Raw genomic sequence first — 13899 nt, 5'->3', positions numbered from 1 at the left:
GGACAATGTTTGCAACCTTGTAAAAAATTTTATTATTGGGGTGATTAATTTAAATGTGTGCGCATTTATTGAATATAAATATATATATATATAGAGAGAGAGAAATGAATACGTCGAAATGTATATGTACTTAATATGTGAATATGATTTTAAAGTAAAAGTATGATATTAAATGTATTATGAATATATGTAAGAGCGCTCGTGTCTGTCCCCCCTAAACGTGTATTGGTTGCTATAGTTTACCAGTGAGTTTTCCGACGAATTTGAGAATGTAGATTTTGTCATGAATACCGCCGTGCACTTAAGTAATTTTCCTTTTCTTTTGAATAAATGTAAATGATACCTTATGTAATTCTGTAATGGCATGTATTGGAAAGTAACGGCAGGTCTAAACGTAACCCACATCATAACGAATATTATCCCTGAACTACCAACCAAAAACCATTGTGGAAAGTGTACCTTGAATCCTTCTCACCTGCATATGTATCCTGTGACTTGACCAGTTTTTTTTTATCCTCAATTTGAACCTTTATACTCCGTACACCTGCGGGAGATCGTTTTTAAAAATCCGAATTATATACACATATATACGAAAGTGATCCTGAAGAAAGGTCTCATGACGTGTCCCTGTGTTAAATAAATAACTTAAAACTATTCAAATAACAAGTTTGGAAATGGACCGTCTAAGAGGAGAAACGTCCTCTAGCGATAGTGATTTTTCGAAATCCCTGGATGGGTATAAAGCGTCGCAGTGTGCGATTGCAGATATAAACTGTTAAAAGTTATAAACCAAATATAGACGATAAATGGTTTTTGTAAACCGATAGTTAGATATATATATAGATATATAAATGACCACAAACTAAGTTAAATGGAGCGAAATGTTTTGGACACTACGAGTAGTGCGTGATTTGTGATTTGAACGCTCAAAATCATTAATATTTTATTACCCAATGTGAGGTAGAGACTCATATAAGTTCTAATACATCAAAAAGTTTTTTTTTCTTTCCTCTTTGTCAAATTTTTTTTTTAAGTGAAATAAGTGTCTTCTTTGCGTATGTCGCAAATCATAATTTTGTTTTAGCATGCCTAAGATATGATACATGTAATTATTTTTTTTTTCTTTTCCCATTTGTCAATATGATTGAATATATAAAAACTTACTAAAATTTAATACTATGTACTCTATTAATATATAACCAAGAACTTGTGCTTTTAATATTTTCTTCATAATTATATGTTTGTCTTTTTTTTCACTATGAATGTAATAAACTATTTGTACCCTTGTAGTTGGTTGGTTTCCTTTAAACATATATACACTGTCCTGAGTGAGTGAGCGTGTGAATGCATGATAGATTTAATATAAGTAATTTTAGTGATATCATTTGTTGTATTAACATCTATAATATATGTGTCGTGTTTTAATATATGTGTTAAGGTAAATAACTTAGGTCATGAAGGACCGTCACTAACGGTTTAAATCGGCTCGAGGAGTGAAGCAAAAATAGCAGGATAAGCCTAAATACGACATCTTTCTTCCAGGAAGTCGAACCTTTTATTGATACAATATATAAATTTATATTGAGTTAATAAGTTAGTTTTTTTTTTCCTCTTGGCTAATTCATATGTGTGGTCGATCCTAGAGAACAGAGTTCAGATGCTGGATGGTTATCAATCACCGGTTGGAATAACAGTACAAAGAATTAAATTTCACTTTTCTCATTTCCAGGTCTAGGTCTGGGCAACCCCACGATCGTGGTGCCTGGAGCTAGGTCTGGGTGGTATGAGGGAACATGTGTCTATTTCGAAGCATTCCAAAATTGATTAGTCGTTAATAACATTTAGAATGATGCATCTTTCAAGGACTTTCTCGAGTTTTACTATATTTCCGGAATTATCCAGTAATCTGTTTCTTATTAAAATACCCTATTTCTTCTTCTTTCTTCTTCTCCTACCTCCTTTTACCCTTCTACTTTCTTCTCTTTCTTTCCTATTTCTAAATGAAAGAAAACGGAGTCATGGCAGAGTAGTCGCTATTGGCACGGTCAATAAGTTGTTTAGATGAATTTTCTTCGGGAGTCCGATATGACGTAATTAACAATAACAAGAAAGTTTGTTGGAATTCAATTTATTGAAGAATAATCATGATTTCGATTAGTAGATGATGTTTCGTAAATCGTTCTCGTTCAAAGAAAGTTAATTTTTAGCGACTCTTCTACATTGCGCCTTATCTTCGGTTACTACTATATATATTTTTTTAACTTGTTTTCTTTCAATGTTGCAATTTAAAATTTCTCATACACCCCTCCCTACAAAATGAGGGGCGGGGTAACCTCGTGTTTAATCCATATTTTAGGCCGTCTGTATTGTACATTGAGTCTTAACAATTTTCTTACTTGAATCATAGTCCGTGGGATATTGGCATGTAACACTCAACTCGAACACTGCGCTTCGTAATTGAATGGGAAACCACAGTGTACACACACACACACACACATGTAATAACAATTTACTGTGTCATTAATATTTGGCCTAGAGTCGTGGTTCAAACATTATTTTCTTCAGTATAACGATAAATTTTCAACGATACCATTCGTATGTCCGTATGATTCACCTGGAAACTAAAGGCATGAATTTTTTTTTTAAATTTGCCTTTATTAAAAAAGGGAAAAGTCACGCTCCTCCGCCCCCACTTGGCGCCGCCAAATTGACCATCCGGTTCCAAAATGTATCTGGAGTGTTCTTTGTTTCGCCTGTTATAGAACATAAATAAGCGGTCAAAGACGATACTAGCCCATGGTAACAAAAGTTAACCATAAATCCCAAAGGGGTTAAGACCGAAATCTGTGGAATTAAATTTCACTGATACCAATCTAAAACGTATACACGATATTTTAATTTATTATGGTGTTAATTATTACTTGTTCAATCTTTGTTCTATACTCGATGTGTTAATATGGGGAATTATTTTGCTGCTTACTTTTAAACAAATTGAAATATTAATGATGTTTCTATAATTTCTCACTCAAATCCATGTAAAATATCCTCTGCTATTTGAAAATTAAATACGTATTGTATTATATACGAACCATATGTAGAAAATAAGTTCGGAAAGTGCCTTAAGATGGCATGAGTAGCCAGAGCAGGTCGAGCTTGTGCAATAGAGGAAGTGGGGTAAATACCTTGGCGTGTACGCAGTTCTGTGGTGCCAGTGATGAGAGAACTGTGATACGATAAATGTGGGTGCGTGATAGACTCTGTAATCAGGTTTTCCCACGCTAAGAGACTGTCTGCGGCAGATAGGGCCTATACACCGAAAGTTAATGTCAAATGTATAGACCGGCAATCATGAGTGAAGATTGGTCAGAAGATAATAGAAATAATTCACAACAGGCCCACGAATGCACACAGCAAATATCGTAATGCTGGTTGATATGTATTTGATAATCTTCCCTGCAGTTCTGATTCAGGGACTTCCAAATGAAGCGATTTCTACCCGTACAGCTTTCTATCCACAGCGCAGATGAGGTGGAGGCGGTTGGAAAATCCTGTTCCAGCTCTCGGCGGCAGAATTGTTTTTGCCTACGCTCGTAAAAAGTCTATGCAAAAAAAAAAAAAAAAAAAAAAAAGGTTCCGCGCTACCTCAAACGTCTCAGCAAGAATCATGTATATGTTGAAAAAATAGGTTATGTTTTACTAAATCGACAGTATTAAAATAATTTTCCGGTGATGTTTATCCTTCATTTTACATTCTTATTGAATTTACTTTCTGGATGTACCTCGTAATGTTAATATTTTCTAATTGTATTTGATTTAAGCTTAATATCATATTTGTGAATAATGCAAGTTCATATTGAAGAAAGTAAGGAAAATTTAACCACATTTAAAGAAGACATCAGAAAAATCATATTGAAATTATAGTTCATTTAGAAAGGAAAACGAAAATAAAGTTCACATTTAAAACAAAAATTTAAAAATTAAGATGTTATAGCGTGTATATTATAAAAAGAAAAATAAATATTTGATATAAGAATTGGTCAAAAGGGTATTATTAACTAATGTTGAATATAAACAGACATTTCCATAATGAATATTTGGTTCGTAGAAATGAAGGAATAAAGATGCTGAGAAAGCAAATACATTTCCTTGACCCTGAGGGAAAACAGCTGGTCGGTATCGAATTCGTTCTGCGTTTCTCGTGAACATGATCTCCGTCTGTGAGAGCGTCTATTGACAACACAGAGGTTATCTGAGACTTGGACATACACTTCAGCTTTAAATATGACTCGCATGCACTCCTGCCTGCAGTCAAAGTCGACATTACATATTCAGCTACTTTGAAATTCTCACATTGCATATATATAAACAGAGTTTCTACCACTAACTTTAGAACTCACATTGTGTTTGCATGGTTAACGTACGCGTTTCTGGTTTGAAATAACAACGCAAGGCTTTCGGCAAATCTTCATATATTTTGAATCCAGAGTTCAACAGTAGATTCGTGTGTTATATAGGTTTGATCTGGATTTTGAAGTCATACAAAGTTTCGTCTTACATGTTCACCTGAAATCAATTTAACCTAGTAATATGACAAAAGGTACTTCGTAAATGATTTCAATTTGATTCGCATAATACATTGATTGAAACGTCGTATACAAATTTCCATTCTCATGTTTATAGCAAGTGCAAAATCGACATATATTCGCAAAAAATGCATTTATAATAAACTAAAAATATAGCGTAGTCTTGAGAAAACAGAAAACTAGTGTTTTGTGAGGAACCTTGCTGTGACGTTGTATAGCAACTAGCAAAGATGATATTAATTGTCTGCTAAGCACTGTTTCAATACTATTACAGGTAATCATGTATAATTGTTTTAGTACAATAATTGTAATTAATTCAAAATTTTAGCATAAAAATTACTCACGCATATTCGATACGAATCAGTCTCTTGAAGAAGCCCCCCTCCTCCTCCCCCCAAAACATGGCAGCACGCATACTTGCCTACAATTTAATATAAAAATTATGTTGCAGCCATGTCTGTTACACAAACTTGGTTTCATCCAGACCTGACGTGGTGCTAAGATATCAAATAATAAATATTTATTAAGCTTTGATCTTCTAATGTTAAAAATATTTTTCTAAATAATATTAATTATACATATACATGCAGTTTTGTATGTAATTAAAATATTGGATTAACAATACCAAAAACTATGATTCAATTTAGAAGAAGCCTTAAAAATCGTCCTTAAAGAAGTATAGGCTATATTAATTCACGATCGAATTCGATCAGAAACGATTTCACGACCATTCAATTATAATTAATAGGGATGGCCACAAAGTTCCGGTTCCGGCGGAACAGGTTCCACGAGGAACCGGCTCTCGGAGATCCGGTTTTCAGAACTGGTTCCGGACCTAGATCCGAAGACCCGGTTCCAGAACCGGATCTTAGGAACCGGTTCCAGATTCGGATCTGAAAACCCGGTTCCAGAACCGGATCTTAGGGACCGGTTCCAGACCTGGATTTGAAAGCCTCCAAAGAACCGTAAAGGAGGCACAAAATTCACCTTCAAAACACTGCAAAAAAGACTATGCGCTTGTGCCCTTCCCGCCCAGACCCGCTTGTGCCCCCAGAAAAAAAATTGGTCCACCAGTGGGTGGTTAGCCAAATGAGTTGGCCAGTTTGCCTGTTTAGCCAATGAGTTTGCCAGTTACCCAGTTTATTTAGCCAAATGAGATAAGCGGCCGCCGCCTGGGCGCCTGCCTGTCGCTTCCACCAATTCATCTAGCACACTGTTCACAGCCGGGTTGAGCGTAGGGATGGTCACAAAGTTTCGGTTCCAGCGAAACCGGTTCTTGGAGATTGGTTTTCAGAACCGGTTCTGGAACCGGTTTCAGACCTGGACCCGAAAAACTGGTTTCGGAACCGGATCTTCTAGAACCGGATCCGTTCAGACCCGAAAACCGGTTCCACTAGGAACCGGTTCTGGCCATCCCTAGACGGTTATAATCTTCATGTAGTTCCGGCATTTTTGTTCAAGAGAACACGGAATCCTGATAATGAGCATTTCGTATTCATTATCGTTTTTTCACATAAGCATGTTAGCTATTATTGATATATACTATGGTGAAGATAATGAGGAAATTGATATCGTAAATTTTTATATAGCCTATTTTGATTTCTTTCTGTCTGAAAGTAAATGCAAGTAAATAAAACTTCGTGTGTACGCAGAGAAAAAAACGTAGGTTACATGCGTAAATCCTGTTTTAGTTTTTGAACTTAACGCACAACTATATGTAACAACTTCAGCAAACGTATAGCTGTAAAGGTATGTTTTATAATACTTTCCGTATAAGTGTATACTTATATACTTGTATAAGGCGTACTTTCCACCTATACGTATTTTCCGCATGAAAGGAACAACGGATCTCACATACAGATGGACATATGTAACATATAGCTGACGTATTTAACATGCGTATACGTATGTAGTATACGAAAGACTGTTAGACGTCAGACGTTCTGCAGCGGCATGATGTAACATCTAAGCGGAAAAAGACAATATGTATGCAGCATATGGACAACATATGCTCCGTACAAATTCTCGTAGTAGACATCTTGATCTCGTTTATGTACACTATACAGCTGTCCGGATAATGTAATTGTTCTCAGTGTATGTTTCTAAAATATAGCTTGAAATTGAGAAAAGAATAAAATGAGAATGTGGAAAGAAACAAGAGACCCTCAAGAATGATCACTGGTACAGTGTTGTCCTCTACAAACTCACATGAGTTGAGATCGACGAAGGGACTCCTCGCAACAAGGTTTACAGTTTATCGCGGAACCAATCTGCCCTCAGTTTGTACAGTTACTATTCCGGGTGCAGTAGACGTCGCTGTTCGTCTTTAAAGTCTAAAATCTCTCATCGTTATACATAATTTGTTTGAAGACTTGTCGTAACTAGGAAAGGAGATAATCTTAAAGTTACAAAAAATAATAAAATAAAATAAAATAAAATAAAATAAAATAAAATAAAATAAAATAAAGTGAAAATGGTAAATTTAATGAAACATAGACTAGTTTCAGTTCGATATTTGACAAAAGGAAACAGTTTCTCAATTAAATCACTAATAATCAATCGCAAAAACTTTGAAAATAACAAAAGGAATAAAAAGAAAGCAGCCAAACAATTGGCTAATTAAACAAAACCGGTCAACTTCTGTAATGGAATTTTAGTGGTTAACACACTTTGATGGTGAATGAAAGTTACTCAAAGCATCCACCTGCTTCTTAATTATATAGGATGCATGAAGAAGATATGCATGATACGAAGAAATAAGACATTCTTTTTAATGGATAAATAGCCTATTTTTTCTTTGATACATTATGTGCCCCAGTGGCAGAGCTACAAATATTTTCTATTTTAAGAGAACAATTAAGCAAAAAAATGCAATATCGAATGTTTGTAGAAGTCATTATTTTTTTTAAAAAAATGGTGCTGCTCTATTATTTTTGTTAGATTTGGTAACTGTCCTCTACACAGTTTATTAGCTTAACACGACTAGATTTTGTTTGTTGGGTTTTAGCTTTCTTTTTGAGCGCCTATGCGTATGGAACAAGGATCTATAGTTTAAGTTAGAATTCGAATCAAATTTCAAAGTTCCTCATAGGGAATCGAACGCAGAACCCCATCAATCAATAGTCATTAGACCAGCGGGAAGAAGTGGATTTTGTTGCGAAACGCATCAAACCATCCATCCAGATATAGTTCTCTTCAATTGAATTACACTACCTAGAATTTCTGTTTGAGTACGATTTCAATGTCGAGATTATCGACGAGGCTATTTACCCTCGCAAACATAAAATGATTAACCTGAATGGATTGTAAAAGTTCCGGAACATGAACAAATTCATACTATACTGGTATGCTAGAAAATTCTAATTCACTCCAAATAATGTGTGGAATGTAATGGGAGATGTACAAATACATCTTTGGTTGTCTAACAGAAATTTTGTATCGTGCTTTGTGGAAAAGAACTGAAAGTCAAAATTAGATACAGGCAGGCAAAAGTGACTACTGATTTTTAAAACGAATTAGAATATGATTTTAAAAAAAATAAAATGGAAAAATGATAAAAGAGATGTCTTGATTTTAACTGATGATTGCGTTTTTGTTAAATATCCAATTTAATTATCAATTTTCTTAAAACTATGAAGATGACGTTGATTTCGTTCTCACATATAAAGATACAATTATGCCTGTGACGTGCTTTACATTATTTTAATACAGGTGTTATGTACTATTTTTAACTTCTATTATCCGTTTTCATTCTTTAATGCTATTTATTGATTACAACATTTCGTTACAATCATTATTAAGAAATCTTGCAATTAATTGCCTAAATATGTATTATAAAAATATCCATTTTGCAAAATATCTGTAAGGAATGTTCAATTAATTATATGAAAGGACCCAAGTTAGAAATACTATTGTAAATAGGGAATCTTCGAAAATAATACAATCAATAGTTATGAAAAGATCATGAGTCAGAAAATTTAGATTTTGCTTTAGTCCAAAATTTTATTTATTTATTTTGGAACATCAATTGCTGATAAGTTGTTCATTTCCCACATTGACAAGACAACTCTGCTTTTTCAAACAGACGTCAACGATTTAATGTCTAGCAGGATTTTCAAACATTAAACAGTCTTTTTGTTCTGATTTGCTCATAATTTAACTTTTCTGACTCATGATCTTTTCAAAACTACTGACTCAATTAGTTCTAAATAGTATAATTATGCTATTACTATTATGAAGTTATCCAAAATATGTTGGGTCCACGGTGGCTCAGTGGTAGAGCGTCCACCTTTGGTGGTTGGGTTCCCAGGTTCGATCCTAGCCCCACCAAGTGAACTTTGTGGTGGACAAAAACACAGTGTGCGTGGGTTTTCTCGGGGTTCTCCCACTTTCTTCATTCCACCATTTCTTTCATCACTCATCGTCACCGTCATCTTTAGATTCAGCGGCATAAACGTGGGTTCGTAAAACTCAAAGATTTCATTTTTCCCAAATACGTTGTTTAAAACACCTATGAGGCATAAGGTTTGTTCAGAGATTGGTTCATCTTCATCAATCAGAATATGACATTTCCGAAATTAAATTTACGATACTCCATTCAGATCAGTTGCGACCAACTGAAGTACAAAGTGAACAGCAGAATTATCTTAATTAAATTGTGTTTACCACCCACGTTATACTCATAGCATTATATGATATCGTTTACTGTAGGTACAATGCAGTGTTACAATCAATGGGTAAGTGATTATGGCTGGGAATATTTCATTGTAAGTCAAGAAATATAAATTAGTACTTGTGCGTTTTTTAACGTTTAATAATATTGTTCTTTCCATTTTTTTCTCTTTTCAGCAATTTGTATGGAATGAATTTACCGACGAATATGAATCAACCGATATGAAACACACATATTATCCATCAGTGATTATTAACGAACATTTATATGAACTCAAAATTTCGGACATTCCAGTTATTCCATACTTCCCTGTCAACTCCTACTACGAGTGGACTGAATTTCGATTTTATGGACTACGTAATGCGTCCGCATACATTCTTGTCTATGATTTGTCTAATATAGACACATTCCAATATATTACAAAACTTCGGGACCAAATTATGGAGAGCAGAGATATGAGAAATGTACCCATGATAGTGGTGGGAAATAAATTGGATCTGATTGAACCTTACACACGCGATGGTGGCGACAATAAGGAAAAGCGGGAAATTGTGAAATTAGTGAAAAAGGAGTGGAACTGCTCTCATATTGAATGTAGTGCAAAATATAATTGGAAAGTGGTCGCAGTTTTTAAAGAATTAATGAGAGCCATTGATGTACTTGAAAATGGTGAGTGTAAAGAAATGTATTCGCCCATGGATAACTTTCATGATGCCTTCGATAAAAATAAATGCCTAGTTCTGTAATATCTATATCAAGTTTGTATCGCCGAAAACTTGTATAAAATATAATTAAAAAATATATTCCATCTGATTTTGTATATTGTTTCACCATTTTGTAATATGTTTTGGGATCTTCTCGATAAGTACTAGATAATTTTCTCAAACGTAATGCACTTTTGAGTTATTGAAATTACTATGCAATTTTGCTTTATTAATGTTCTACTTAGTAAACCTATTTTCATGCTGAACGTCTTGGAAGAAAAATAATAGGTCGGAAACGGGTTATGGGATTTTTGATATTTTGACTTCAAAAATTGATGTTATTTGATTCTTCACGTCTTACTTAGTCTACACAGACCACACAAATACTAAATACAAATAACGGAACATTTTTAGGACTCAGTAGTATCTTTTATATTCTAATCGACAAAAGTTACAGATTGGGTTTATCAAACTTTGATGATCCTTTGTAAGAAGAGCACATTGTTTATCTTGTCTGTGAGTCTGATACTTAGTTCCGTCAAACTTAAATATTAGTTTACCTAACAGTTGGTTATAGAGAAAAAATATATAGATTTAGTGACAGATAGACAGAGAGAGAGAGAAGAGAGAATCTTCGTTATGGCTATCGCACATTAAGTCATTTCGTGTGCCGAAGACGCGCCACAGGCTGTGTCGACGCGTCGCTGATATTCGACACACACCCGCGACGCCACAGATACTAGGTCACACTTGACGTGTCATGGGAATGTAACACTCTTTTAGCTACAATTGGGGTCCCGGGTTCGATCCCAGTCCCCGCCAAGTGAACTTTGTGGTGGACAAACACCGTGTGCGTGGGTTTTCTCGGGGTTCTCTCGTTTCCTCCCACTTTCTTCATTCCACCATTTCATTCATTACTCACCATCACCGTCTCCTTTAGTCTAACCGGCATAACCGTGGCACGTAAAACTCAGAGATTTCATTTCATTTTTTATTTTAGCTACAAAAATGAATTCAGACGAGGAATGTTTGTTAAAAAATGTTACAAAATTACATGTTGGATTGGAGGATCGTAGTTCATAAATGTGTAAAATATGTTAGGGAATATCTGGTCATTTGTAGTTTTTTTTAAAAAAGTCTAATTTGAAATAGTAAAGTGAAGCGGAAAACGAGTTAGTTCTATGTTGAAATTTCCACCAGACAGTTCATTTGACTTGGCACCGAATTTTGGATAATGTAAGAAAGAACAAAATGGCAACATCCGGTGTACTTACCGATACGATTCTTCTCTTTCGATGGCATATCCATGAATCCACTATGGAATGCACAACACACTTTTTCCCATGCTTTCGTCTTTCATTTCTGTTGTTATAGGAATCCCTGCTGGAGGTCTGTATACTAGGTTGTGCCTGAATTTCTGCAATGTAGGCGTCTGTGTTGAAAGCTTCTATTGAGCTCATCTTTCAGAATGAGTATCTGGTTGCTGGAAAGACAAATTGTGGCGCTGTGGTTTTTCTTCGAAACACGAAGTCTTTAGCTTGTGTCAGGTGAAAGGTTTCTGGCAGGTCAGGCTAATAGGTGTGTGAAGGGCCTTAAAATAACCTCATAAATATGGTCTGTCTATGTGACGATGTATCGTCTTCTCCGGGTCACTCGGCGTCTTGGGACTGTCCTGGTCACACTGGGTTATGGATTTGTCTGGGTCACTGGGTTATACAGAGTCTACCAGGGTCTAGTGGCACACGGTTTCACTGCATCTGGGTCTCAAGTAAAAAAAAAAAATCCTGACCAGATCTATGACTGGTTACTGCAATACATTTTCCAGTAATTTCCTGTTTACGGTACCGTACATGGTAAAAACTTGAAACTTGCATTTCAGGATTTAAATTATTATTATTACTATTATTATCGATTGTACGTTTTGATCAACTTATTTATACATACTCTACGTTTATTACTATGTGTATGGAATTCCATACACAAGCAACATATTGCATTTTTGTCACGTTCATTCTATGGGTGTTTTTGCAATTACGTACCTATGGCATAGAAGTCAAAAGGACCCCGTTCAAAGCTCATGGAAATACGGTTTCCGTTAAATTGGCTGGTATTGCAGTATGTTGTGCATTTTGGCCCCCTAGTGAAAAGTCTCAATGAGCACGAAGCCATATTCACTTTTGTTAGATATCCACTGATTGTTGTCGTCACTTAAAGACATAGGTCCTACCCTCCCTCCTAAGCTGAAAACAATAATAATTTGTTCGACATTTTATTTATGAAATGTAAACGAGTCTCTCTAGGGTATATTAGGTGTTTTGGGTTCGCTGATTCCGAATTCGAAGTCGGTTAACCTCCATCACATCAGGTTCAAGGTCATTTGAAGGTCAAATCTAGAGGGAAAGTTGCAAAAATTTGAACAAAATGTATATAAATGTGTTTTTGAGTCTCTGGATGAGATTATGTCATTTTCTTGATCCGACCAGGTCATTTCAGGGCCAAATGTGAAAATCCGTCAAGGCTTTCATTTGAAGCTGAAAGACTTGAAACATTTGAAATAGGCTTTTAGAATAGCTGAGGAAAACTTTATTTAGGCCATGAAAGTACTGATATTTTTCAGTTAGATAGAAATAGGTTGAACCAGAATTGTTACGGTTTAGAATCGTTTCAAGATTTAGAAACGCTACTGGATATTGCAACATTGGATACGCTTTGCAGTGAGTGATGACGAATTACCGGCCATGGAAGTAGATGGTCCGATATTACACTTGTAAGTCCGGTGCTAGGACAGTAGGTTGTTGTGCACATGTAGCCAGTGTCCTATGGTTTTTAGGATAGGCTCGAGGTCGACAACAAATCAAATGCTCTAGTCAAGCTCTACTGGAATACATACAAGATACTTAAAATCGAAATGTGAAAATGATAGAAATAAATGTGATATACTGGAGGTTGAAGCTCAAGAATGATTAGGTGTGAGATGCTGAACAGATTTTTTTTTTTTTTTTTTTTTTTGGAGAAGACGACACTGCAAACGACTGACTAGAAAACTAAATGGATAATATTACTGGTAAATTCGATTAACATTGACCTAGAATTCGGAATCAGCTACTCTAAAATCCTATCAATGAATTCTTTTTTAGATATTTCCGACGATTTTTCAAGTTGGACCCTGATATGACCTTGCAACGAACTTAAAATGGTCTTGTCCAGTCAAGGAAATGAAATAATCAGATCCAGCGACTGGAAAAAAAATGTATGTACTTTAAGTTAAGATTTTTGCATCATTCCCTCTCAATTTGACCTTCAAATGATCTTGAACCTGACGTGATGAAAGTTAACCGATTTCGAATTCGGAATCAGCGACCCCAAAACCTCTAGTATACCGTAGTGAGACTCGTTCATATTACATCAATAAAATATCGATCAAATTTTTATTTTCAGTTTAGGGGGGAGCGTATGTCTTTAAGTGACGATAATAATCAGCGGATATCTCAAAAAATGGGGTTTACGGGCTTCGTGCCCATTGAAACTTTTCATCATGGAGCCAAAATACACAACATACTGCAATACCAGCCAATTTTACGGAAACCGGATTTCCATAAGCACTGATTGGAGTCTTTTAATGTCCATGCCGCGTATATACAAAACTATACGCAAACAAAATTATAGTCTACATTTACAGTATGTGTCTAAAACAAAGGTGAAAACAACGTATTACTGGCGGACTGTTGCCCGTGGCGCACAGGTGATAACGGTCAACAACTACGGAGATGATCATTACTACTGTTCGGCTCAAAAATCTTGTGAGGTTTAACGAAAGCCAATAAGACCGATGTTGTCAGATTTCATTTTCTTTCGTGTACAAGTATGATCCCGAATGTTTCTTTCATGAATCACAGATGGGAGAGCAAAGTAAATACTTTAAACCAAGAAGGTGAAAGAA

General features: G+C 35.3%; 1 protein-coding gene across 2 annotated transcripts in view; it reads left to right on the top strand.

The window, feature by feature from the left end:
• LOC145691697 (ras-like protein family member 10B) overlaps window positions 1-10085 on the top strand; it is a 57929-nt gene extending 47844 nt beyond the window's left edge. The window contains exon 3 of one of the 2 annotated variants that reach the window (XM_081767035.1): window positions 9432-10085. In XM_081767035.1, the coding sequence (XP_081623161.1) occupies window positions 9432-10001 (570 nt within the window). In that variant the 3' untranslated portion in view covers window positions 10002-10085. The remainder of the gene's footprint in view (window positions 1-9431) is intronic. The other variant, XM_081767036.1, reaches the window with a different exon arrangement.
• Window positions 10086-13899: the final 3814 nt, after the last annotated feature.

Source organism: Thermobia domestica, chromosome 8 (assembly GCF_964235325.1).
Source record: "Thermobia domestica chromosome 8, izTheDome1.hap1.1, whole genome shotgun sequence".
Classification (NCBI taxonomy): domain Eukaryota; kingdom Metazoa; phylum Arthropoda; class Insecta; order Zygentoma; family Lepismatidae; genus Thermobia; species Thermobia domestica.
This window is presented reverse-complemented; position numbering and strand designations above follow the sequence as displayed.